The 18,449-nt window shown below is 31.7% G+C and overlaps 1 protein-coding gene across 1 annotated transcript; it reads left to right on the plus strand.

Annotated features, from left to right (window-relative positions):
- The first annotated feature begins 4,185 nt into the window (after window positions 1–4,185).
- Window positions 4,186–10,366, plus strand: LOC112003863 (CSC1-like protein ERD4). Its single transcript, XM_024036082.2, has 6 exons — window positions 4,186–5,062; window positions 6,817–6,962; window positions 7,323–7,598; window positions 7,973–8,817; window positions 9,423–9,678; window positions 9,818–10,366. Exons 1-6 carry the CDS (start codon window positions 4,792–4,794, stop codon window positions 10,193–10,195), a joined length of 2,172 nt encoding a protein of 723 aa, XP_023891850.1. The 5' UTR covers window positions 4,186–4,791; the 3' UTR covers window positions 10,196–10,366.
- The last annotated feature ends 8,083 nt before the right edge of the window (window positions 10,367–18,449 follow it).

An 18,449-nucleotide genomic window follows, 5' to 3' on the forward strand; every position in this document is an offset into this window, starting at 1 on the left:
AATACGAATATAAAATATCTGATTGGATTGATTACTACTACTACCATTTGAAAATATTAAATTGATTTTTGAAACGAGAAGTTTTAGAGACTAGTATCAGCTTTCTTTGTTTCATTTATTTATGAGTAGTTCAAGTAAGAATAAAAAATATTCCATCACTTAATAGTTGGGGAGATGAAATTTAAATCCAAAACACAATAGTTGGAAACACTAAAAAATGTTAGTTAAGTTACAAATACTTATATTTGTAAAATGACTATCACATCTAAAGTGTGCAGTAATTAGCAAATGATTTCTTGATACTTATAAGTTATAATCCTCATTTATTCATTGTTATGACTTATAATGTTACTAACAGGTGGCACTAATATCATTGTAAAAAAAAAAAAACTTTAATGTTTTCAGTTTTCACATCACCTGTTATAAATAATTCAGAATTCTCATTTAAAGTCATTAAATTTAATCAGTTTCATGAAATACAAATATAAAATATCCGATTGGATTGATTACTACTAATTGAAAATATTAAATTGATTTTTGAAATGAGAAGTTTTAGAGACTAGGATCAGCTTTCTTTCTTTCATTTATGAGTAGTTCAAGTAAGAATAAAAAATATTCCATCACTTAATGATTGGGAAGATGAAATTTAAATCCAAAACATCACCATTGAAAATACTAAAAAATGCTAGTTAAGTTACAAGACTCTAGGTGATAATTCGATAGTTGGTGAATGTAAAGATTTAAACTTTAGATATCTTTATTAAAAATAACAAAAAATTTCAATTAAGTTACAAGACTCTTGCTTAATATCCTTGCATGATATATCAAATCACGTAAAGAATTCTTCTCAAAAAAAAAAAAAAAAGTCACGTACAGGATTCAAACTTATCTGTTCATGTAATAATTTGTTGCCAATTGATCATAAAAAAAAAAATGTTGCCAATTTCTTTTTTAACACGTTTCACTTCGTCCTTTTTTCATCATCATTTTATACCGCATTTGTATAAGGACTTAATTGTTTTTGTTTTCATTATAAATGAAATTGTAATGAGTTGTTTCATTTTTTCTTTCATCATAGTTTGTTCGTTTGTTTGTTTGTTTTTTTTTTTTTGGTGTGAGAAAAATAATTATATAATCTATATAGAGGATTGGATTTTCTATCAATTGATTCATTCCATATTTACTTTAGCAAGCAAGCAAAATGGCAGACACTAGACAGCAGTTATGTGTGTTTGAATGAACTTATATATTTTTATTGACTTAATTTACTTAAAAAATAAGTGGGGTAAAAATAAATTGTATTTAAAAAAAATTGAGATTTGATTTAAAAAAAAAAAAAAAACTATCTTTAAGTCAATTAAGTAGGAAAATAAAGTTATCCAAAACCAGTTGTTTTATTGGCTTTTAAAAGTTATTTAGGTTTATGAAAGTTGAATTTTACGAGGAAAATCACATTGTCCTGCTCCCCTTGAATGAAATGTATGTCATTATTCTCAATCTCTCCGGGCGGTATTTGATGGTTTAAAGCTCCATATGATTGAAACAGTAGGAATCAAGGTCTTGGTGGCTATATACTTCACCAATAGTGACATTTGGATTTGGGTGGATCGAAACTATATATGTAAAATTGTAAATAGAAGAAGTGATTGATTTTCTTATCATTATTGTTTCTTTATATATAATGCAAACCAGTTAATAAAATCCCTATCATTTCTCTCTTTTTTCTTAAAAAAATCTGTGGTGGAAAATTGTAAGAATTAAAAAAAAAAAACCCCTAAATCCTGTGTGCTAATCAGTTGTCGTGGTCATGAATATTCCATTAGTATTAACTATTCAAAAACAGATATGGTAGTATCTTTTGATTAAGGTATATTTTAATGGGAGTACATGGTTCACCATTCACGGAGATCTAAACAAGTAGCCTATTCCTATATACAATGTAACTCATTTTTAATTCATCCTATAAAAAAATTGAATGTTTGTCTTGTGCCAAACACTTTTGTAGGTGGATTAAATTTTGGAAAAGAGATGGAACTGTAACAATGATTTTGACGGTGATTGAATGGTAGTGGATCCTATCTTTATTGAAAAAGAGAAGCCTCAGTTCAACCCTGTTGGTCAGAGAAGCTTTCATGGTCAAGTCGGTAAGCTAGGGAAGAGAGTGAGATATAGTAATATGACAAACTAGTAGTTCTAGAGCTCTTGCTTGTCTTAATAAATGAAATGAGATGTTGTTCATCAAAAAAATGAAATGAGATGTTGTTCATCAAAAAAATGAAATGAGATGTTTTCAAAGGAAAATTACCCTAAAACTAGGTTTTACGCCCGCCTGTTAGGGGATGTGTCTCAAAGTAACAACCCCAATTTGTATGCGATGAGACAAATCCAATAGCACTGGAAACTTTGTTAGAGGATCACCACATTATCTGTTTTGAGATTTGTTTATTTTTCTGAAATTGAAAATATTTTATTGAAAGTACTATAAATAAAGATAAATGTTAGTTAAAATAGTACAGTAGGACCCATGATGAGTATCAAAAAAATGCAGTGAGACTTATGAATAGTAGCAAAAATAAGTTGAATAATAAAATAAGTTAATAAGCTAGCCAAACAGACACTGAGAGGAAGATATCTCATGAGACTGTGTTATAAGTTAATTTTTTCTATACTAGGCTATTTGGCCATTATGCTCAATTATGGTCCTCGGTAAATTTTTTTTGATCACTATGCTTAGCCATGGTCCTTAGACTGTTTGTATTCTTTTTGGATTATAGGCCTAACCTCCCACATTGTTAAAGTATTCATATAAGTAGATGTAAAATAGCGGACATTCTAGCCTTTTGCCCCTAATTGTTTTTTTATTTAGCAATTTGCCCTTATTTCGAAACTATATAGAGATATGCTCCTGTTTCAATACTCGATTACCTTAAAATCGAGTTTCAATGAAATACTCGATTTGTAGAAAATCGAGTTATGTCCAATCAAACTTAAAAAAAAAAAAAAAAAATTGCATGTAACTCGAGCTTAGGAAAATCGAGTTCCATGCAAAAAAAATTTTTCGCCCAATATTCAGGGAGACCTATAGCGGCGTTTTCAAGCTCTATAGTGACGTTTTTAAGCCCTATAGTGGCGTTTTTCTGGAAAATTTTTTTATACCAGGTTTCAGTGGCCCTATAGCGGCATTTTTTATCCCTATAGTGGCGTTTTTCTGGAAAATTTTTTATACCAGGTTTCAGTGGCCCTATAGCGGCGTTTTTTTATCCCTATAGTGACGTTTTTAAGCCCTATAGTGACGTTTTGGAACTCGATTTCCATTTACTTGAGTTTCATGAATTTTTTTTTTTTTTTGTTTTAAAGTTTGATTGGGCATAACTCGATTTTAAACCAATCGAGTACTTTAAGTAACTCGATTTTAGGGTCATCGAGTATCGAAACAGGGGCACGCACCTATATAGTTTCAAAACATGAGTATTTTGCCAATTAAAAAAATAAAAAGGGGTAAAATACCAGAATGTCCGTAAAATAGCATAAGCCCCAAATTTTGCCAACTAACGCCAATCACTCGTGTTAGCTTATGCATCTATTTTACTACAATACTCGTGCAAAAATATACACCAGCAGAATTGTTGTGCATTTCTTCTTCTCAAAAAAAGAACAAAGATCCTAGAAAGTTGGTTGGCAACCAATTATCACACTGATCAATCTTTGTTATTATAATATGTGACATAATTAGAAGGCGCATAATAAAGAACGATTACATTCATACCAAGCCAGATCAACCATAGGCTGTATCCCATGACCAGCTTGCATGACTTAGCTGATGCTTTTTCCTTCTTCATTTTATTGGGGTCAAGCAAAATGAATCAATTTTTTTTTTATAAATTTTTTGGCTAAGAGGTAAATAATGCAGCCACCTACAACAACTTAACTCAATTCATTTTATTTTATTTTTATTTATTTTTGCTTGAAAGGAAAGATTGAAGTACAAGACTACACAAGCAAAGATTAAGACCTTATCAACAACATCCTTTGTTTTTCTTCACTACCTCACCTGAACTGAACCAGCACCAACAGTTGCTTCATGCATCAGAAAGTCACTTTTTATTTTATTTTATAATAATTGTTATTTTTTATGCGTTTGAGAATCAGAATTACCCCACCATATCCATATCTCAGAGCTCACATGCCCATCGCTCACATCTGGCCCATAAAAAGAGACCTATTTTATTATAAGGAAAACTTGTCACCCTTTTTTACTCCCTGTACCCCCCGCACTTTCAATCTCCATCCAAATCCATTTCCACAGTACGCTCTATCTCTCTCTCTTTGTGTGTCCAATGCGTGTGTGAGTGAGCATTAAAAGAATGAAAACGGAATCACAAAAACTTTGAAATGAAACATTGAAAGAGCAAAATAAAAGCTTACCCCACAACCAGCTAATCACTCCTCCAGATATTTATTACACACCTTTTCTCTTTCAAACAACCGAAAAATAATTGCATAATTTGCTTTCTTTTTTTGTTGTCAAAAACGTAACTACCAACCAATCTTCATTCACAATCACATTTTTTCCTTCATCATCTCCTAACGGTTACTTTTTGCTTTCTCTCTTTCAATGATCCCATTAACCCTCTCTTTCCATTTCCATTCCTATATGCTTATTCTCCACTCCTAAATATACCTTCTTTTCACAGTTTCACTCCCTCACTCAGTCACGCTTTTGAGAGAGAGAGAGAGAGAGTTCTGGCATAAACTGAGAGAAAAAAGAGAGCTTGTTAGAGAGAGACCCAGATGGATTTTAGTTCGTTTTTGACGTCCTTAGGGACATCCTTTGTGATATTCATAGTTTTGATGTTGGTGTTCGCATGGTTGTCGGGTAAGCCTGGGAACAGCGTGATTTACTACCCGAATCGGATCTTGAAGGGTTTGGATCCGTATGAAGGCGGGTCCAGGACCCGGAACCCGTTTGCATGGATCCATGAGGCCATGTCCTCAACGGAACAGGACGTTATCTCCGCCTCAGGATATGACACTGCTGTCTACTTTGTGTTCTTGAGCACTGGTTTGTCTCTGTCTCTCTCTCTCACCCTCAATTTCTCCGTCACTTTCTGCTTGTAGTTTTGGTAAAGTTCTAATCTTGTTGTTGTGCTTTTTCATGGATTTAAAATTTTTTTTTTTTTTTTGAAAACTATAATTGTATTGGGTTGATGTTATTCTAGTTCTGGGATGTCATTCTCTGGAAACAATTTTTTTTCCTCCTTTTTGAAAAAATTGGGTGGCTTTTGGATGTTGTCATACTTCTGGGAAATGATTTTTTTTTTTTTTCTTTTTTTAAGTAAGGATGTTGTTGCAATTGATATTTATGGAGGAGTCAAGAGTGTGCTCATATGTGGAAAGACATTTAATGTTCTAAATTGGATTACAAGATATAAACTTTTGATAATTGCCCACAATATTGTTGCTTGACTGTTGAAATTATTTGCAAGTTTTACTTATCAAAAAAGAGAAAAGAAATCAGTTGCAAGTTTCACACAAATATTGGGGATCTGTATTGCTATTTGTGGGAAGTGACCTTTATTTTTTATTATTTTTTTTAATACCTTTTTTTTGAGTATGGAAGTTGTTGCAATTGATGCTTATGGAGAAGTCAGAGTGTTCTCATATGTGGAAAGACATTTAATGTTTAAATTGGATTACAAGATATTACCTTTTGATAGTTGCCCACAATATTGTTGCTTGTCTGTTGAAATTATTTGCAAGTTTTACTGATCAAAAAAGAAAAAAAAAAAGAAAAGAAAAAAAAAAGAAAAGAAATTATTTTCAAGTTTCACACATATATTGTGGATCTGTATTGCTATTTGGAATTGGAATGACAGAATAGATTGTACAATGCAACTTTTTGTAAGTAATTTTAAAATCCTCAGTATTTGGTTATATTAGAGATCGGACTTGGTGTGATTGCAAGTACCCTCTGCCCAAGCTATGTGTATCAACCACCTTTTCCAAACTTCACAGAAACAAGAATCTTTTATATTGGGTACAACATATAGTATTTGGTTATATTATTATCTTTTCAAATGAGAAAGCGATAAAAGAATTTCATTAGTGGTTAATAGAATCTTTCTTTTTTGAGAGGCACTATGTGCAGAGCCTCATCCATTCAAATCACACAGTAATCACCCACGTGGACATGTCTAGACAGTTTATGTGTCACTATATTCGTTTTTGGTTTTTCCATGACTAATGCTGCACCTTCTCAGCACCTTTCTGATAAGGTTTGCATCCTCATTGATTAAGTCCTTAGAAGAGAAGTTAGGCTTTGCGGATTGTAATACATTTATCAGAGATAGACTGATGCAAGTGTTTTGTAATCAAAGTGGGGGAAAATACGATGATGGAAGAGGGAAGGCTGTTTCAAGAGAAATTGTAGCAATTTGGCAAGATTACCTATTGGAACTTGCTTGAAGAGTTGAAATGATGTGTTTAGACTTTTAATTTGTATATTTTAAGGATATGCTAGTTCATCTTGGTACGATGGCAAGTGCCTTCTACCAAGAGCGATAGGTTGTGGGTTTGAGTTTGGAAATCAGTCTCTCCAAAAAAAAAAAAAAATTGTGGATAAGGATACTTACCATGACCTTTCCCAAACCCCGCAAAAGTGGGACCCTTGTGCACTGGGTACCTTTTTTAATGTTCCCAAGAGCTAGTTAATTGACTTAATTCTGTGTGAGGCCTATATAAGAAATGTCTTGATCTATTAATCTGGAGAAATGCAAAAAAAATCTTATATTCTCTTTGTATTCAATTAATCTGCAGTGTTGGGAATCTTGGTTTTATCTGGCTTAGTGCTGCTGCCAGTTCTTCTACCAGTTGCTGCCACTGACGAAGGTGTAAAGATTGCCTCAACCACAAGCAATGGGACTTTTAGCGACCTTGACAAGTTAGCCATGGGAAATGTTAAGGTATTCCACACTACCTTTCATAATCTGGATCGATAATTCTATTTCTTTTATTCTCTCAATACATTAGGTTAGTAAGTGATCAGGATGGCTTAGATTTATTAGACTTGTCAAAGTGCACGTGGTAAATTATCTTAACCACCAAATAATATCTCATACGTATCAGATGAATATGTTCAGGGGCACAATTTACAGAGCTGATGGTGCTGAATATATGATTTCTGTGTCATGCTATTCAACTAATATATCGTTTCTTGATGAATCGAAGCTATTAATGGCTTTCTATTTTGTTTGTTTAAGTTAGCTATCTTTGCCTGTTCATTTCTTCTGAATGCAGTTTTTCGTGTTTCTTTGTAAATACAGGAAGAGAGTTCTCGCTTGTGGGCATTCCTGTTAGCCACTTATTGGGTTTCATTTGTCACATATTTCCTGCTATGGAAGGCTTATAAGCATGTCTCTGGACTGAGAGCTGATGCTCTTATGTCTCCTGAAGTGAGAGCAGAACAATTTGCCATTCTTGTTAGAGACATACCTCCAGTCCCTGAAGGTCAAACAAGAAAAGAACAGGTTGATTCTTACTTTAAAAGGATCTATCCCGAGTCGTTTTACAGATCAATGGTGGTCACAGACAACAAAGTGGTAAGGCATTGAGTTGCTATTTATACTTTTTTTTTGGTGCATTAATTTGACTGTTAAATATTGCACAGTGCTCATAGAATTATTTATATCTATGCACTTTAAGTGATTTATTTGTCCGAGAAATTTACTTTATCATAATTTCTCAGCTTTTGATGATACTAAATTATTATTATAATGCATGGATATATCATATTTGAAGGTTCAAATTTAAGACAATATCTCATTTGAAACTGAATTGTGTGAGCATTCAAGATGAATTAGAAAAAATACCATAGGTTGGATATGATTATCTCATTTGACTTGAATGGTTTATGGTGTGTTTTTACATTTTTGGTGGTAATATATGCATTTATAACATTGATTGATTCTGTTAGGTGAACAAACTTTGGGAAGAATTAGAAGGGTACAAGAGGAAGCTTGCCCGTGCTGAAGCAGTATATGCGCTGTCAAAAAAAACTGGCAAACCAGAAGGAGCAAGGCCCACTAATAGAATTGGCTTCCTTGGTCTGATTGGTAAAAAAGTTGATAGCATAGAGTACTATAATGAGAAGATTAATGAAGTAACCCCAAAACTGGAATCGGAACAAAAAGACACTCTCAGAGAGAAGCAGCAAGATGCTGCTCTGGTCTTCTTCTCAAGCAGGGTGGCTGCAGCTTCTGCAGCTCAGAGTCTACATGCTCAAATGGTTGACAAATGGACAGTTACAGATGCTCCTGAGTTTCGTCAAATGATATGGACTAATCTTAAAATCAGTTTTTTTCAGAGGCAGGTGCGACAATATGTCATCTACATTGTTGTGGCCTTGACGATAGTTTTCTTCATGATTCCAATTGGATTTATTTCTGCTCTCACAACACTGGAAAATTTGAAGAAATATCTACCATTTTTAAAGCCAATTGTGGATATGGATGCAATCAAGACAGTTTTGGAAGCTTACCTCCCTCAGCTTGCACTCATTATTTTTTTGGCTTTGCTGCCCAAGTTCCTTCATTCTCTCTCCAAGGCTGAGGGAATACCCTCTGAGGGTCATATAGTAAGAGCTGCTTCAGGGAAATATTTTTATTTCATAGTGTTAAATGTTTTCATTGGAGTGACTGTGGGGGGAACATTGTTCAGTACGTTCAAGACCATTCAGGATAAGCCTAAATCTATACCTGACTTACTAGCGGCTGGCCTGCCAGGCAATGCCACGTTCTTCATAACCTTTGTGGCTTTGAGGTAAGATTATGATTTTGCATTTTTATATATTTGTGGTTTCTTTTTTTTTTTTTTTGGTTTCCCAAGGTATCCCCAGGCTTTGCCTGGGACTAATCCTCCGAGGTACGGTCGGGCACCAAAGGTGGGGACCTCTCCCAAGAAGGTTTGCTGCATCCACAAGGGCTCGAACTAGAGACCACTTGCTTAAGCGACCAGAGCCCCTTCCACTCAGGCCAACCTTCGTTGGTGTGGTTTCTTTTCTATTCAGTAAACAACCCCCCCCCCCCCCCCACAAAAAAAAAAAGGTTCCTGTTGATGAGAATGCTGTTCTTTAATTTGATCATGATCTGGAGTGATGACATTTTTCGTGATTCAAATCTATAGGGTGGATGTGCACCCTCAAATGATATGGGAAATAAATGGAACTATATCATTTCTCTTGGTGCCATACACCCTTTGTATCAAAATCTGGCTTATCCCATTTTTCCTGATCAGGATTTTGATGATATAGCTTGTCTTCTTGTATTTTTTTTTTCTTTAATATATTATTTGGTCTTTTACTTTTGTTTGCTATCTGTTATTAAGCAGTCACTTTTAATTTAATTTATTAATTCTTTGTTTCCCAGGTTCTTTGTTGGCTATGGTCTTGAATTGTCCAGATTAATTCCTCTAATTATATTCCATTTGAAGAGGAAGTATCTTTGTAAGACTGAAGCTGAGGTGAAGGTAGCTTGGTTTCCAGGAGATCTTCGGTATGGAACTAGGTTTCCTGGTGACATGTTGATCGTCACAATTGTCCTCTGTTACTCTGCTATAGCTCCTATTATTATCCCATTTGGTGTGGTTTACTTTGGTTTGGGTTGGTTAATTCTTAGAAATCAGGTAAAGTTCATTTATTTTTATTGAATTTCTGAGTTTTTGTTTTACCAAGCTCTTTGCTGAGCCTCTAGCATGCTCAAATATTTGCCCCCTCTTTTTTTTCATGTTAATTTAGTTTTATTTCTTATGTTTTATGTGACAGGCACTGAAAGTTTATGTTCCATCTTATGAAAGCTATGGAAGGATGTGGCCACACATGCATACACGCATCCTAGCAGCTCTGATATTATACCAACTTACTATGTTTGGTTACTTTGGGGTGAAGAGATTCATCTATGTACCACTCCTACTTCCAGCCATCATACTGTCCCTCATATTTGGCTATGTCTGCAGTAAGAAATTCTACCGATTTTTCCGCGACACAGCTCTGGAAGTTGCTTGCCATGATTTAAAGGAAATTCCTAATATGGAACGAGTTTTCAGATCTTACATCCAACCAAGCTTGAGTTCTGACAAGATTGAAGATGATCAGTTTGAAGATGCCTTATCACAAGTTTCAAGATCAACGTCATTTGTTTGATGTACATTCTCGTATTTCCACTGGATTTATGTTGGTGTGTATAATCTGGTTAGCAAAACTTTTTGGAACTTAGCATGTTTGTTTATATGTTAAGCATTGGGAATCATGGCAATGGGTTGTCTGTAATATATTACGTTCATTTGCACCTGTTGTGTGGATTTATTCTTATTATATTCCTGTTTAATCTTTTACTTTCAAATTAAAATGATATCATTGAATTGTCCTGCATTCCAATTTACACAATTCATGATTTTTTTTAATTGAAGGAAACGATGCATATTTAATTAGTAAATATTAGATTCTCAAAAAGAAATAATTAGTAAATAAATAAATAAAGAGTTAGATTTAAAGAATTTTCTAAGAAGAACTTATCTAATTTAATTATAATTTGTTTAGAATATATTGCCTCATATAATCAAAATTTTATTTAGCATTGGGGTTATTATTTGACATCATTAATAGAAGTTAATAAAAAGTTACGATGAGGCTATTATTTATAGTATGTACATATAGTGACGGAGAAACTTTTTTTTTTTTTTTTGTTGTTTTTCTTAGAGAGCTATCTAACATATGACATTTATACTAAATAGCCAATTGTGGATTTTTCGGAAAAGTATTTAGGGAATTTTAACTTAATTATGAGTAGAAATATGATATTTTGTGACCAATAAAAATTATATACCTACAACATTAATTAAATGAATTGATAGATCGTAGATCATAGAACAACAAAAATTATTTCTTCCATATGTGACTTTGTGAATTGTTTACACGTGAAAACGTCATTTAAAAAAAAAAAAAACGAAAAAGAAAGAAAGAAAGAAAGATGCGTGTAGTTGGTAATCTAGCTCAACAATACTGCTAGATTGAAACAAAACACTTCGGGATCTCTAGCTTGTTGCCTTATTTTTAGAATTGATATATACACACACAGTTGCAACAGATACATCACAATTATTCTTCCTAATCTTCCTGATCTATTTGCTAAAAAAAAAAAAAACCCAGAATTTATAAATAAAAAAATAACAAATTTTCCTTCTTTTTTCTTACAAAATCCGAAACAGTATATAAGTCAAACTAAAGAACAAAATTAAATTTTTATTAGAATTCAAATAACAATGGTAGATGAAGGTATATAAATTTTTTTTTAGACATCTCATATTACTCCTTTGCATTCACCTGGGCCCTTGAAGTGCTTATATAGCACTGTGACTCCAATTCATCACTACTGTCAATTACTCCAGCAATCAATCTAATCACTGTGATAATCTCTTTCAAAATTCAATCTTATTCTTGTCATTTTTATTTGTAATGAGGATTTTTTTTTTATTTTTTTAAATTTTGGGTTTAGTGGCACAATTTTTCATTTGTCCCAAATTGAAGTACTTTGGTTTCCTAGCCTTTTGGTATCATTGATATTGTTGAGTCAATGTGCAACTCATCTTACACGTTGCAATGTCTGAAAATGAAACAAATCATTATCCAAAAAACCCAGTTGTTGCAACTCTGTATTTTTAAATTTGATTAGAAAAAAAAAAAAATAGAGAAAGGACAAGAAGCAATACAAATTACTAATATCTTTTGGGAAAGTAATTTGAGTAGATCCATTTACAGAATGCACTAAATCAACCAACGGTGATATTGCATCATTTAAACACAACAAATTAATATTTCATGTGGGTTCCACCTTCCAAATTCCAATTAGCTCAAAGCGACTTGAGATTTAATTCTCATCAAAACTAAAAACCAATTGATGTTTTGGCTTGAATATAAAACAATTCATCATGAACAAATTGAATCTAAAATTAAAGCTCCAAAGAATTTAATAGATTTGTTCACTTTTTTTTTTTTTTTTATAACACTCAATAGAACAAAGTAGAAAAAAAAAACCCATATATTAAACTAAAATTAATATTCAAAACAAATATAGGTTGGGTTTGGATAGCAATGCGTTTGCGTTTTTTGGCTGGCTACCGTGCACTGTTTCTGGGATCTGCAAGTATGGAAAAACGTAAATCTAACTTTAAAATTGGATCCCGCAGCACAATTCATACATTTAAAAATTATTTTATTACAGTGTTTTCAGCTTTCAATTTTTAGCAATAAGCGGTATTCAAACAGACCCATAGATAACAAATTTTTTTAAAGATGAAAGTAGTTTTAACAAAAGCCATTGTTAAGGAAGTTTGAAATTTTGAAAATTTTGTTTTGTTTTTGTTTTGAAGGAAACGTGGGAAGAAATTTTATAGTAAATTTTTTTTTTTAAACTTTGAATACTAATATATATTTAAAAAAATTGTATTAACAGATGTGTTTATCCAAAAATATATATTTTTTGAGATAGTTTCAACTTATAGCGTCCGCTCTTGATTATCATCAGACTAAGACATCAATCAATTTTTGGTGTAGGCAGAAATTGAATCTCAGATCTTTTAGCTAAAAACTATTTGAATGTATTTGAAAGACCATGCCCATGATTTCCACAATTCTCTATTGGAGGGTTTTGTAGTGGGTTTGTAATTGTATGTGGGATTTGAATTTTTTTGAGATTGTTTTGGATTTTTTTATTTTTTATTTTTTATCTATCTCTATTTATTAATGAATTTTTTTTTTTTTGAGAAAAAAGTCGATGCTTATTATTAAGGAAGACTATTCAAATTAGCTTAAATTACAGATAAAAGATTTGGGGTACATTCTCCATCCAGACGAATATGGGAGAGGAAACTAGTGCTCTTCTCGCAAGAGAATGAGCAACTTGATTACAATGTCGTCTAACATGAACAACATTAAAACATGAAAAATGTGAAGCAAGATTGAATATGTTGTTGACAATATGTCCAAAAGGCGCCCAAGGGCCAAGAGCAGCTGCTGTTTTTCAAAATCTTGATTAAAATTTCTGAATCTCCCTCAATAACAATGTTATCAAAACCCAGCTCCAATGATAGTTCAACGGCACTTCGTGCTTACCGACTCTACCCCATTTCTTATTATTATAGGAATGATGATAATATTTAGTCCATTCACTAAATTGATAACTAACTTTTCTTATCTTCTAAATAGTAATAGACTGTATTGACCAACGAATTATATAATTTAATTTAATTTTTCTTTAAAAAAAAACTAACATTTTTTTATGCATTCGTTAACACTTTAAATTTATAAAATTTAAATATTCAATAAAGTAGAGACTGTACATTTCAAAGCAAACTCTGAATTTCTGATTCTTCATTGCCTTGGTAACAAAAAACTTAAAAATCAAAACCCTCCCAAAATGACGCTGCAATAACAGATATTTCATCATTAGGCATAGTAGGAGTAATTTATTAGATTAAAATATTAATAATTATTATTAGTTTTTTTGTATAAAATAAAATAAAATAAAATAATAATAATTAGTTAATTGTAGGGAATTACGTTGCATATATTTTTAAGATATGGATTAGTGGGAGTAGGAAGTTTTAGTATTTGAGTTGTATTTGAACTGTATTATATTATTATAAGTTGGCGTTTGGTACGGGAGAATTCACATTACTCCTGGTATCCAGATTCCTAAGAATATGATTATTAAGAATAACATTCCTAAGAATGTAGCTATTCCTATGTTTGGTTTCATTGGGAATCTCTTAAGATTTCTAGGAATGTGAGATGATAATGTTTGGTTTATTCCCAGGAATCTTAAATGAATTATTTATTTTTCTCATTTTATCCTTAGATTTGAATGTGAACTACCAAGTCATTTAAAAAAAAAATTTCCTCTAAATAAATAATGAAAAACCAAATATAAACTATTAATTATGAAAAATTCATTAAAATTATTTATTTTCCATTAAAATTATTAAATCTATTAATAAAATCTTCCTTTTTTTTTTTTTTTTTTTTTTTTTTTTTTTTTTTTTTCACATGTGAAACCTAAATAAAACTTTGTTAAAGAATATATCAACAGAGTTGTCTATCCTATTTCTGTTATTTTGGCAAGAAAAGATATTATGATGTTGTTTTATATTTTATCTTAATTGCTTAAATGGTAAGGAAAAAGGGTTAAAATTGTCAATTTATAAAAAATACAATTTCCTTTAAGCTTGGGCATTTGGATTTCCACTTGTTTTAAAGGGAATCCACATTCCTATTGAGAGGGGTTTAAGGGGGAATCCAGATTTCCCTGGCATCTGATTCTCTAGCGTGATTTGCAACCAAACATGGGAATCTTTAACATTCCTAGGAATCCTAAAACATTACCCTGTACCAAACGCCACATAAATGTATTATTTTTTTTTATCACTTTAAGGGGTTTCCTAGTTGTGGACGGAATCTAAACATTTTTGTTTTTTTTTTTTAGAGAGTTTCAACTTATGACATCCGCTTCTAATGATAGTTCTTTATTATTAGATCAAGACACCAATTAGTTTTTGGTGTAGGCGGGGATTGAATCCCAAATCTCTTATACAACTATCAGAGACTTTACTAGTTGAGCTAACTGGAGCCCACTAACGGAATCTAAACATAAATCATAATAACTTCAAAGTTTTTAAACCAATGGCATAAAAATGTAAAATAAAACCCCAAATTGTAAACCTCTGTCAATAAATAGATTCATTGCATCGGGTTTAGCTTATTTGTAGTGCATTTTTAAAAGGAATTTTCTTTTGTTTTAATAAGAGACTACCGCATTACTCACTAACTAAATAAATGGTGGGATTAAAAAAATTGGTGGGCTTAAAATCTACTACCACTGGCCATTGTATGTTTAAAACAAAAGACATGTCTAGTTAAAAAGATTTGAAGGTAAGCCAAATCCTATTGTATCTACTACGTGTGTGCTCAAATGCTTTTAATTTCCTCCAATATTTCACATAAAAAATTATATAGAAAATAGATTAATATTTTTATTTTTCTTCAATAGTTGAGGTGGATGAACTCGAACTCTAGATGGTGCCCGTTGAGCTACAAGGTGCTTTGATCATATGAAAGGGGTATTCAAAGTATTTTGTTTGATAAGTGATGATCTTCATAATAAAAATATTTTTTTGGGTAAACTATATATTTGGTCCCCATCCTTTACACTATATTTCAATTTGGTTCCTAACTTTTCAATTGTGTCAATTTAGTTCCTAACCTTTTAGTGCCATGTCGATTTAGCCCCTATTGTTATATCTTAGATGAAAATTGTTGACATTACAAACGGCCAAAATAAAATTTTAGTTTATTTTCACATCAATGGAAGCTATTTTTTATTTTGGCCATTAGACACATCATCAATTTTCATCTAAAAGATAATGGTAAGGACAAAATTGATATGGTACCGAAAGGTTAGGGACCAAATTGTCACAATTGAAAGGTTATGGACTAAATTGAAATATGATGCATAGGATAGGGATCAAAAACTAGTTTACCCTTTTTTATTTTTATTTTATGAGAGACGGAATTCATAATAAATGTATATATGCATGCAACATGTGCAAATATACTTTTATGTGTGAATTATTAAAAAAAAAAAAAAACTTATGTGGGAATTAAGGGAACTTGGTTTTTTTTTTTTTTTTTTTTTGGATTTTTGAAAATAGCGTAGTGGTAAAATCTCTCTTAGAGAGAGAGAGAGAGAGAGAGAGAGAGGAAAAAAATGAATCCTCCTCTCTCACCCCTCCCCCCCAACAAAAAAGAGCTTTAGAGCACGTACGATAAAGTTGTTTTGTATATATCATTGTGAAACTCCCAAATGCATCTCTAAAAATGCTCTTGAGACCGGTGAATTTTATTTATTTATTTATTTATTTTATTCTAAAGAAGATGGAGAGGTATAAAGATGGTGAGAAGTCGATACTTTAATTTGGGGTTGATGCGTTTACCTACCACCAAAATATGTAGGGGTATGATGAGGAGATTTATGCATTTACAGCATGTTAACTTTTTTTTTTTTTGTGCTAGATCTCATCACACTCCTAAGTATTTTGGTGATTGGAAAACACATAAATTTTATTACAAATGCATAAATCTTGAATTAGGGTGAATGGAAACTATTTATATATTTTTTTTTAAAAAAACAATCCTTTGAAAGATCAACATAAAAATTATATCTCAGTATTAATTTAGAGGAGGATTCTAAAGGTGTTTTACCTGTAAATTCTGATACATCACATGTTGTTACATTTCTCAGTAACAAAATGTTCCTATAAATTCTTATTACATGTAGTTGTTACATTTCTCAGTAACAAGAGTTACTATATACTAGTATATACCCAGTTGTGGATTTTTCGGAAAAGTATTCAGGGAATTTCAACTTAATTTTGAGTTGAAATATGATATTTTGTAACCAATAAAAATTTATATGCCTACAACATTAATTAAATGAATTTATAGATCATAGAACAACAAGAATTATTTCTTCCATATGTGACTTTGTGAATTGTTTGCACACGTTACAAATCCATCTAAAAAAACAAAACAAAACAAAACAAAAAAAGAAAGAGGGAAAAATGCGTGTACGTTGTTGGTAATCTAGCTCAACAAAATTGCTAGATTGAAACAAAACACTTCGGAATATCTAGCTTGTTGTCTTCTTTTTAGAATTGAAATATTGCAACAGATACATCACAATTATTCTTCCTAATCTTCCTGATCTATTTGCTAAAAAAAAAACCCCAGAATTTTATAAATAAAAAAAAAACAAAATTTCCTTCTTTTTTCTTATGAAATCCAAAACAATATATAAGTCAAATTAAAGAACAAAATTAAATTTTTATTAGAATTCAGTCAACAATAGTAGACGAAGATATATAAATTTTTACTGTCAATTACTCCAGCAATCAATCTAATCATTTTGTGATAATCTTTTTCAAAATGCATCTTATTCCTGTCATTTTTATTTGCAATGAGGCTCTCTCTCTTTGTTTTTTTGTTTTTTTTTTTTTGGGTTTCGTGGCATAATTTTTCATTTTTCTCAAATTGAAGTACTTTGCTTTCCTAGCCTTTTGAGTCCATGTGCAACTCATTTTACACGTTGCAATGTTTGAAAATGAAACAAATCATTATCCAAAAAACCCAGTGGTTGCAGCTCTGTATTTTTAAATTTTATTATATAAAAAAAAAAACAGAGATAGGAGAAGAAGCAATACAAATTACTAATATCTTTTGAGAAAGTAATTTACGTATATCCATTTACAAAATGCACAAAATCAACCAATGGTGATACACTAATACTACATCTTTTAAACACAACAAATTAATATTTCACGTAGGTTCCACCTTCCAAATTCCAATTAGCTCAAAGAAACTTGAGGTTCAATCCTTGCCAAAACTAAAATCCAATTGATGTTTTGGCCTGAATATAAAACAATTCATCGTGAACAAATCTATATGTACTATAAGACCGACTAATGGTTGACTTCCTTAGGTTGTGCCACATAAGATTTATAGCCTCCACAATTTTCCACATCACTAATTTTTATTTATTTGATTAAGTTTAATTTTTAATAAAAAAGAACCCGACTCTTCCCTTTTCACATTTCAACAATCTGCCTCTGCCTCAGTCCCTTTTTCACAGCCTTCACCTCCCACCTCTCTCTCAATCCCTTATGCAGTGCCTTCATCTCTACCTCCCTATCCCCTCTCAAAGCCAAACACTATTCTCATGGCAAACTCATACACAAACCTAATAGATACATTCCATTCACTGTCTGACATCTCCTTACAAAATCACCCATTCTTTCAATTTTGTGTCGGCAAATTTTTGAGGTAATGTTTAAAAAAAAAAAAATAAATTTATGTTGCACGTGAGAACTGAGTTTTGTTTTCTCTTTAGCTTTTCTATTATTGGTTCGATAGTGAATAATTCAGAATTCTTTTGATTAATAACAATTATTACTATTTAAAAATTTTCATCAATTATTAATACACAATGAATCACTAGATGCAGTGAATTTGATTTCGGTTTGGTGGCTAATATTTACTTAAAAAAATTTCATCAATTATAGAATAGATTTCATGTATAACCTTATGTGCTCTCTAATTGTTCTTATGCTGGTTTGGTGGCTAATATTCGTGGCTATCAAGGAAAGGTGATTGGGGCATGTAGTTTGAAGATGATTGTTATTGAGTACATATGCATTCCGTTGAGTTTGGATAGGATGTTAGTGTTCAAGCTTTGCTTTGGAGTGTCACCTGGCTAAACTTATGATAATCTTGCGCATGGGTCAGGCACCTTTCAAATGTGCAATTTATTAGTAACCTATTGGTAGAGCCTAACTATCTTATGCAACAT

The sequence above is a fragment of the Quercus suber genome, unplaced genomic scaffold, assembly GCF_002906115.3.
Source record: "Quercus suber isolate HL8 unplaced genomic scaffold, Cork oak 2.0 scaffold_221, whole genome shotgun sequence".
Classification (NCBI taxonomy): domain Eukaryota; kingdom Viridiplantae; phylum Streptophyta; class Magnoliopsida; order Fagales; family Fagaceae; genus Quercus; species Quercus suber.